The sequence below is a fragment of the Pteropus vampyrus genome, unplaced genomic scaffold, assembly GCF_000151845.1.
Source record: "Pteropus vampyrus isolate Shadow unplaced genomic scaffold, Pvam_2.0 Scaffold203, whole genome shotgun sequence".
NCBI lineage: Eukaryota > Metazoa > Chordata > Mammalia > Chiroptera > Pteropodidae > Pteropus > Pteropus vampyrus.
Genome location: NW_011888984.1, coordinates 1,932,481 through 1,942,367, shown reverse-complemented (window position 1 = coordinate 1,942,367; position 9,887 = coordinate 1,932,481). Strand labels below are relative to the sequence as shown.

The following is a 9,887-nucleotide window of genomic DNA, read 5'->3' as shown; positions in this document are numbered from 1 at the left end:
AGAGCTCAGTTTGGGGATTGGACAAGGCTGATGAGAGGGAAGGTCACGTGGAGAATGTGGCATTGGTCCTGAGTCTTGAGAAGGAGTTACCTGGATAGGGGAAGGGGCAGCAGGCATGGCATGTACAACGCCCTGGGGCAGCAGGGAGCGTGGGCGGAAGGACAGCTGAGAGGAGAACATTGTGGCCCCCACGAGAGCAAGGGGGAGCGGAGAGGGGAGCCCTGAGGGCTGAGGTGAGGATTTCGCATTTTATCCTAAGAGCGCTCTGCCAGCTGTGTGGGAAAGGGCCTTTGGGGGAGCAGGAGCAGGAGCAGAGGCGCCAGAGAGGCTGTGGCGTAGTCAGCCAGTGGGAAGTGATGGCAGCTCGGGCCAGTCTGGATGATGGGAGAGAAGGATGGACTCGGGTCCGCTGTGGGGAGAGTCACCAGACGGCGTGGAGTGGTGCATTGGACATTCAGAGTGAGGGAGAGGGTGGGTGAGGGGCCCCGTTGATGTTTTGGTTTGAGCCGTTGGATGGAAGCCAGTGCCTTTCACTGAGATGCGGTTGCATCCCTGTTCTGATACATATTCTAGGGTCCCACTTTGTTGACATCAGTCTTGGATGTATGGCTTGATTTGGCCAGTAAAATGTGAGCAGAAGTGACACGCATCACTCCTGGGCAGGAGCTCTAAGGGTCATTGTGTGGTTTGGTCAAGTCTCTTTCCTCTGAGATTGGCAGAGTCTCACTTAAGGGCTGTTCCATCACCTGGGAGCGAAGCTGGCATGAGCAGGGCCGTGGCCAAGCCGTGATGGACCTGCAGTGTGGATGAGAAACAGACCTCTGTTGTGTAAGCCCCTGAGCACTTGGGGCCCCTCGTCACCGTGGCATACCTTAGCCCATTCTGACTCTCCTGAGAAGGAGCGAGTTTTGTGGATGCGGAGATCAAGAGTTCAGGCGGGAATGCTCAGTTTGCAGATGCATCTGTGGTGACATCAGGTATGCAGGTAGGAACCTGAGTTTGGAACTCAGCAGAGTAGTCACATCCGGAGATGTCGTACTGTGTGTCACCAATGAGGAAAATGAGGAGAGAGGTCCAGGACCTTGGCTGGTGCTTGAACTCAGGGCTGCCTGACTTCAAGAACGAAGCAGCTGGGTCAGTCCCAGCTCTGCCACTGTGTAGCCATGTGGCCTTGGACACATTACCTTATCTCTCGTGCCTCAGTTTCTTCACGTGTAAAATGAGAAATAACAAATGTAAAGAGCTCAAAAAAAGACATAGACCATACAGAAGGATCCTATCCATGGTACCTACTGTTATAGATGTAGCTTTGTTGTTATTTACTTATTTATTATTTTTTTGTATAACTAACATGTCCAGTAGTAGGAATAGAGCCAACGACATGCCACAGGAAAAGCCAGGTCCACATCTCCCGCCACGACAGGACACTCTCCAGCCTTCCATGCTCTTACGAACCTCGCACAGATCCAGCAGGGCACACTGGGCCTGCCGGCTGAGCCCTGGTCCCATGTCCAGCCCCAGCTGTGCCTCTGTCATTTAGGGGAGAGGGCTGGAGCTGCCAGAGAGACATGAAGGAGCAGCATTCGTAGCGGTGACTGCGGGTTAGGTGATATAGCCCCATTGACGGATTAAAAGTCGGTCACAGGTTCAGTAACCAGGCCGGCTGGCTCATAACGGGAGTTCCCCATCAAGAAGAGCAGAGTCTTTTCAGGAAGCGGGAGCTGGAAAGGAACTAGGGTGCACCAGTCCCTGAATCCCAGAGAGACCGTGGGTATCACTCAGCCTCTGAGCCTCACAGGGAGACTCGGCTGCACCTGCTCAGAAAAGGGATGTGTGCAAAGAGACTGGGGCCTCGGGAACATCTGCGCGTTTTCATAGGAGGGAGCAAAAACGGATCGGGGGTTTCCACTGGCCTGAAAACAAAATGCCATGAGCAAAGCCCATCTGTCAGGGGGAACTTGTGTAAGCAAGTCAGAGTCACATCTGGGCCACTGATTTCCCCAGCTATCCCGAATGTGGCCTCAAAGAACATCCTCCCCACTCTCCTAGGCTGACCCACGCATAAGCTGTGCTGCCAACCACAGGCCGTGCCCTCAGCTGGCGCAGACACCCTAGGCTGCCCTGGGCTCCAGCGCCTATTGGAGCGTGGGGCTGACCTCAGGCACTCGTCTCTGGCAGATGTCGCGAACCAGCAGCCCCTGCCCAGACCCAGCCCACACGCTTATTTTGTTGACCCTCACTGTGGCTTTTGTTGATAATGCTCTTAAGAAGTATTTATTTATTGACTAGAAATATGTGCAAATAATTGGCAAGAGGTAGCCAGTGATGTACATGAACAGTAAGCCTCCTTCCCGGACCTTCTTTCAAAACACATATCCTGGGGATACACAGTAGGTCACGTTCTCATGGGGTGGAGGGGGGCAGGAATAAGAGAAATAAGTGGGTGTGTACTAAGTACTAAGGAGAAAAATGAAGCAGGAGAAGGAGCTAGTGGGGGCAAAGACACCCAGTTCCCCTCCCCCCAGTCACTACTAGTGATTTCTTAAAAATCATTCTAGAGATCTTCTCTGTATATTGTGTTATTGTTGCTGATAGATTTGTTTTTCAAATTGGGATATATTGCCTACGATTCTAGATTTCTGGTTTCTCTTGACAAATCCAAAGATCAGGCAGCCATGTCCTACAAGGCTCGGTCGCTAGTGGCAAGGCTCACCTGCCTCTTTAAGGATGCCTCTGCTGTCCAGGTCACAGCAGCTTCACCTGGCCTTGCTCTGTCCCCTGAACCAGCCCAACCCTGGGGGTTTTCCGCTTTCCTCCCCCCTTCTCTGCCCCATCTCCTGGATGCTTTTCTGCAGTGCCTTCAAGAATGCTCCCAAGGGTGCCTTCTTCCTCTCCATCCCCGTCACTGCCCTCACTCTCTGCTTCTCACTTCCTCAGAAGATACAGGCTCACCCCACTGTCCTGTTCCATATCTGCTTCACGCCCCACCCCCTCCACCCCACGGTCTTCCTCTGCCAGCTCGCTCCACACCTCTGAGCATAAATTAGGAAATGCCCCTTACGCACACGTGCACACGCGCACACGGGAGGCCTCCCACTGCCTCACTTGGAAAGCACCAGCAGTCATTGGCCAGAGTGGCCATGTCCAGCTCCATATTCCAGGGGAAAGAAAAGTTATTGGTCACCTTGAGCCAGATGCCCAGCCCAACGCAGCACTCTGCTGCCCCGAGCAGAATCAGTTCTGTTGGCAGGACGGGACACAGCTGCTGGGACAACCAACAGGTTTTCCCACGGACCGTGACCCACTTCCCCTCTCCTTCCCCAGCAGAGGGTTTTATCTTTCAGAAGTTCAAGGTAGAAGCGGAGGGAGATAATGCTGCAGAATGCTTTGGGTTGCCGTGCAGAAGCAGGAGCTCCCTCCCCACAGGTCAGGATGTACTTACACGTCAAGTTGGAGGCTGTCCGTTCACTCATTTGTACAACAAACAATGACCTACACAGATGCCCCTGCCATTCTGGAACCGATAATTTAGTGGTAAAGACAGTAAATAGATAATGAATGATTTCAGTTGGTGAAAAAAGAAAGCAGAGGGAGTGACAGAGAAGGGCTTCGAGGAGACTGGGCTTCTCCATCTACACAGGCTGGTTTGAGAAGGCTTCATAGACACCAGGAGAGGGAACCAGCCCGGTGAAGGAGCAAGGGAGGACACCCAGATATCCTGATGGGGTTTGCTCTGTCAGAAGAACAGAAAAGAAGGTGATTGATGGGATCTTGTCAGGGGTTGGAGAGATGTCAGGGAAACTGGCAGGGGGCAGATCCTGTGGAGTTTGGGGACCAGCAGAAGGAATTTGGATTTTGTTCTAAAGAAGGAGTCACTGGGAAGATCTCAGCAGTGATGGGAGCTGATTTACCAGTTCATAGTATCAATCCTGTGGGTTTCTGGAGACATTCCCTCCCCCAAATCCGCCAGCACTCATGGTGACTCATCTGTCATTTCCACTTCCTTTCTGGTGGGGAGGCTGGTCCAGTGGACTGCAGAACAGGCTGACAGCAGTCCAGCCTCTACACACAGCCACCAACAGACAGGACTCACAGGGGCCAGAGGAATGTGTTCAGTGACACCGAGGAGGGGTCAGCCAGGTCCTCACAGTGGGAAACTACGTGGGACAAGAGATGCTACGAATAAATGGCATCAAAATAAGGCAGGGCAGGGGGGTGCATTATAGAGCAGACGAGACTTAAGAAATGTAGCTGCCAAAGCAAAGTTTGGATCTTGATGGGAACAAAACAACTCTCAAAGACGCCTTTGAGGCGATGGAAAAAATACAATGCAGACAGGGTGTTCCATGGTTATTAAATCACTTTTGTTAATCTAGATGGGTGTGATAAAGTTATCTTGGTTATTTTTTTAAAGGCCTCGTCTGCTAGACATAGAAGCTGAAGTACGTATAGGTGAAATGGCCTATTGTCTGGAATTTATTCTAGAATATTCTGTCCAAAAGAAAGTGTGGGAGTGAGTGGATGGATAAAACAGAAATGGCAAATAGAGTAGTTCCCCTTATCCGTGGTTTCAGTTACTTGCCATCAACCATGGTTAGTCTGAAAATATTAAATGGAAAATTCCAGAAATAAACTATCCATAAGTGTAAATTACGTGCCATTCTGAGTACCTCACTTCATCCCGTCACGTAGCGTTGTATCATCTCATGTCATGACCAGAAGAAGGATGAGTACAGTACAGTAAGATATTTTGAGACCATATTCGTATAACTTTCATTACAATATATTGTTATGATTATTCTATTTTCTTATTATTGGTAATCTCTTACTCTGCCTAATTTATGTTAAACTTTTTTGTAAGTGTGTACGTATAGGAAAAAGCACCGTATACTTGGGGTTCCCCGGGGGATCTTGCAGCGTATCCCCCATGGATAGGGGGAGACTGCTGTTGTAAATGGCTGTTGAAGCCGGTGGGGGCTCTTCATGCTCTTCTCTCCACTTTGGGGTATGTTTGGAAATTTCCATAATACAGAAGCTTTTTAAGTGAGTAAAGCTGTCGGAAAAAAAAAAGCCACTCTGGGAGCAGTATTATCACTTCTCACCTTTGCCTTTTCTCCCCTTTCAGCATGGCAGGGAAGACACCCCTGCAGCCAGCTGGCCCTCACCCCCATCTGCTGCTCTCTCTGCCCTGCTGAGCCACTCAGACTGAAGCCCTTGGGACAGCACCTGCCTCCCGAGATTGTCCTGGCTCGGTTGTCCACAGCGATGGTGGAGAACTGGACTCCACAGACTCACAACCTTCCCGTCAGACTTCAAGGGCCAGCATCCTTCATCCTGGGACTGGCAGCCCTGAACAATGGCTGAAGGCCAGGGGACCCCATAAAGTTTCTGCACAGCTTACGGGGGCCAGTAGCACTCCAGTGCCTGGGGACTATGACCACCTATCGGCCCATCCCCAGTGATGGTGTGGACCTGGCAGCCAGCTGTGGGGCCAGGGCGGCCGATGTCCTCCCTGGGCCGCATACGGGGGACTATGCTCCCATGGGATTCTGGGTCCAGAACGGAGGCATGCCCCAGCCCGTTGGTGAGAGCCCTGCCACCGCCACTACGCGCCCCAGTCCCAGCACCCCCGCAGTGCCCAAGATGGGCGTGCGCGCAAGGGTGGCCGACTGGCCGCCCAAGAGGGAGGCCCTGAGGGAGCAGAGCAACCCAAGCCCATCACAGGACACAGATGGCACGAAGGCCACAAAGACTGCCCATTCCATGAGGAGCGTACAGAACGGACAGCCCCCCGCCAGCACCCCAGCTTCCTCAGGGTCCAGAGCCTTTCACCGACTCTCCAGGAGAAGATCCAAGGATGTAGAGTTCCAGGACGGGTGGCCCCGGTCCCCCGGCAGGGCCTTCCTCCCCCTGCGGCACCGCAGCAGCAGCGAGATCACCCTGAGCGAGTGTGACGTGGAGGACGTGGGGGAGCCCCGGGCGGCGCGGCTCACGGGGGCACTGCCCCTCTTCCGCGAGTACGGGAGCACGTCCTCCATCGACGTGCAGGGTGTGCCTGAGCAGAGCTTCTTCGACATCCTCAACGGGCTCCGCAGCGAGCAGCCCGAGGCCCGCGGTTCCCAGAGCCTCAGCCAACTCCTCCAGGACGGTCATGGCCCGAACCTCACGGTGGGCAACAATGGGGCCAAGGGCGACCCCCATAACGGGCAGCCCACCAGGGACAGCATGCTCCCACTGCAGCCCGGGAAGGAGAAGGAGCGGGCCCGCAAGAAGCCTGTGCGGGGCCCGGGCAGTGGGGACGCGGTGGACTCGTCCATCTTCCGGAAGCTGAGGAGCAATAAACCCGAGGGTGACATGGGCCGGTTCCCGGGGGAGGCAGAGGAGGGGCGGGGCCCACCGGAGGCCAGCAGGCCGTGGGTCTGCCAGAAGAGCTTCGCTCACTTTGACGTGCAGAGCATGCTGTTCGACCTCCACGAGGCGGCCGCCAACAGGGTGTCCATGGCCCAGCGGCGGAACACCACCACGGGGGCCTCGGCCGCCTCGGCCATGGCATCCCTCACGGCGTCGCGGGCACATGGCCTCGGGGGCCTGGACCCAGCCTTCACCAGCACAGAGGACCTGAACTGCAAGGAGAACCTGGAGCAGGACCTGGGCGATGACAACAGCAACGACCTGCTGCTCAGCTGCCCGCACTTCCGCAACGAGATCGGCGGGGAATGCGAGCGCAACGTGAGCTTCTCCCGGGCCTCAGCGGGCTCCCCAGGGGGCACCGAGGGCCGCCTGGCCGAGCCCGCCCTCAGCGCCTACCGCACCAACGCCAGCATCTCAGTGCTGGAGGTGCCCAAGGAGCAGCAGAGGACGCAGAGTCGGCCCCGGCACTACAGCATCGAGCACGTGGACCTGGGCGCCCGCTACTACCAGGACTACTTCGTGGGCAAAGGTGACCGGGGCGGTGGGACGCTCCCTGCTCATCCGCTCAGTGTGTGTGGGGACCGGCCAGGGTGGAGGTGGGGGCGCGAGGACGCAGTGAGTGAGCCTCAAGACACGTGGCCGGCCTCCAGAGCCTTGAGCTACGTGAGACAATAGATACCTATTTATTTAGCAAGTATTTATTTATTATTTAGCTTGGTTCACCTATGTGCCAGGCACTTTCTAGAGCCTGGGCATACAGTATTGGCCAGCTTAACACAAAAACCTTGTCTTCCTAGCACTTGATGTCTTAGGGGTGTAAGGCAAACCATAAAACTAGATAAATACATAAAATATATCATACATAAACACCAGAGGGTGATAAGTACTGTGAAGAAAAGTAAAGCAGGGAAGAGAGAAATAGTGTCAGGGTAGGAGTTTGCAATTTTCAATAGGTAACGATCAGGGAGGGGCTCCTAGGTAGGTGCCATTGAGTCCTGAGCCGAAGGAGGTAGGAGATTGGGGACCGGGTTCCTAGCATTGGGAACAGCAAGTAGAGTAGTTCTGGAACTCTGAAAAAATAGGGAAGAGGCCATTGTTGCTGGAACAGTTGACGGGGAGAGTGGAAGGAGCCAAGGCAGAGAGGGGACGGGGCAGATCATGTGGGACTCTGTGGGCCGTGGTAAGGACTCTCACTTTCACCCTGAGTGAGATGGAGCTGCGGGAGGGTTCTGAGCAGGAGAGGGCCCTGATCTGCCTCGGCCGTTCATAGCCCCGCTCTCCAGCAGTCTAGGCAGGACATGCTGATGGATCCATCTGAAGTAGGGGTGGGGAAGAAGCAGGCAGGTTCTGGATCCCCTTTGAAGGTGGAGTTGTCAGTGTTTGAAAGGTGTTAACATCGGGAAGAGATGGGCTTCATACATCATTAGGTTCACTGGTGCTTGCGGGGCCGTCCCACGAGGCAGCATGGCGCAGTGCAGAGACCACAAACTCAGGCAGCACACGCATAGAAGTGAAGCACGCCAAGCAGGGACTGAGCAAAGAGCGGTTCCTGCTCAGCTCCAGCTCACCGTTGTCATGCAGGAAATGCAGACAAACCCAGGGTTGCCAGCCTGTTTAATTTTTTTTTCAAGATTCTCCTGAAATTCAGGGTTTTTTCATGTGGATTCTTCTAAATTTAAATGCTGGCAGCTGTATCAGTTCAGAATTGCTTATAACAGCCAGTAACAGTACTATTCAACATAGAAGGTTATTTCTGTCATGAAGAGGACCAGAGGTCAGCAGCCCAGGGCTGCTAGGGTTACTCCTCAGCATCAGTGGGATGCCAGCCCTAGTGCATGGCCTCCAGCCCTCGGGTGGTCTCCTGGTCTAAGATGGTTGCTGGAGCTCCAGCTATTTCATGCATGTTTCCAGGAAAAGAAAAAGAGGAAAGGGTAAGAGCAAAAAGGCAGCCCTCCTGTCAAGTCAACCGCCTTTAAAGAGCTTTCTTAGAAGCCCCGTCCAACTGCTTCTGCTTATTGGCCATTCCTGTCTGCAAGGCAGACTGGGAAATACTGGTTTTTAGCTAGACACGGCTCCTCTCTTTTTCCCCCCAAGATTAGAAGGTTATCTTAAAATGGAACAGATGATGGATAGGTAGCTAGTACTCCACAGCAACTAGTTTAAATTTTTTTAAAGCAGTGTCCTAGTCAGACATAACAAATATCTGTGGGGTCATCCCACAGGGCTGAGTGCAGTCTCTGCAGCAACAGCTTTGGAGCCAGACAGCGCTGTGTTTGGGGCGTCTGTTCCATAGCTTCTTAGCTACGTGACACAATTCACCCCTTGGACTCTGTGTCCTCATGTGAGGAATGGACATGATTCATGTATCTTAGGCCGCAAAACAAAATGACCCAGAAATTGAAAATAAAGAGTGAAAAAAGAAGTTCCAGACAGTTGCTAGCCAGGAGAAAGCAGATGAGGCCGCGTCAGTGTCACACAAGATGGATTTCAAGGCTCAAAGCACTTGTCAGAAGAACAGAAAAGGCCATTTCATGCTGATTTTTAAAAATTCACCTTTGTACTTGGCAACCTGGTTTAAGGGAATATAAATTAAAAACCGATATGGCTACAGGAAAAGTGAACAAATCCACAGTCAGTGGGAGATGCTGACAGGGGCCTCATTGAAATTGACGGATCTAATAGCCAAAAAATCAGGCTGTAGTGGATTTGAATAACCCCTCAAAACTGGATTTTACGTTTATACATATTTTGTGCCTAGCGAACAGAGAACACGTTTTTTCCAACTCACACATAGAAACACCTACTGGAAAGGACTGTGGTGAAGCTTAAGTGAGATTATACATTAATGTAGTTTTTCATCAGGCAAGTAGTAAATACTCATCAGGAAACTTTTAAAAAGCTGTCTTTTTCAAAAAAATTTCTTTGTATCCCTGGGAGCTCATAAATTAATTTGTTGGTGGTCATTGTATATTGAGTGCCTACTGTATGCAGGGTACTGGTTATGCATTGGTGGATTTAAAAAAAACAAAACAAAACAGCAACCACTTCAGGAGTGAACGGGTATTTGTGGAGTATAGTGTTTATTCTGTTCTCTGACCACTTGGGGAGATTATTTAACCCACTGCAGGTTCCGTTCTGATTGGCATCATTAATTAACACACGTTATTTGGGCCTTAGATAAGCCTTTGATTGGCCAAGAGCAGCATCTCATGAGAGTAGGAACCGTCAGTTCACCATCAGAGCTCTGAGGTGGGAGCGGTTTCTGGCCGTGGCGAGATGCTGACTTCGTGGGCCTGGGTCCAGTCAGACTGCTGGTGGCACCCAGCGTGAGCAGGGGACACGGTTATACATCAGAAAGACCTGTTTGGACAGGTTGTAGAAGAGCAGCGTGTTTTAGAGAAGGGGCGACAGCTGTCACTTCAGAGCGAGAGCAAGAGACTTCGTCCGTTACTCATCAGAGGCGCTGCCAGCACGGG

The 9,887-nt window shown here is 52.5% G+C and overlaps 1 protein-coding gene across 3 annotated transcripts in view; it reads left to right on the top strand.

Annotated features, from left to right (window-relative positions):
- The window catches only part of SIPA1L3 (signal induced proliferation associated 1 like 3), a 232,575-nt gene that overhangs the window by 133,638 nt on the left and 89,050 nt on the right, over positions 1-9,887 (top strand). For all 3 annotated transcript variants that reach the window (XM_011372306.2, XM_011372305.2, XM_023537924.1), the window contains exon 3: positions 5,126-6,940. In XM_011372306.2, the coding sequence (XP_011370608.1) occupies positions 5,434-6,940 (1,507 nt within the window). In that variant the 5' untranslated portion in view covers positions 5,126-5,433. The remainder of the gene's footprint in view (positions 1-5,125; positions 6,941-9,887) is intronic.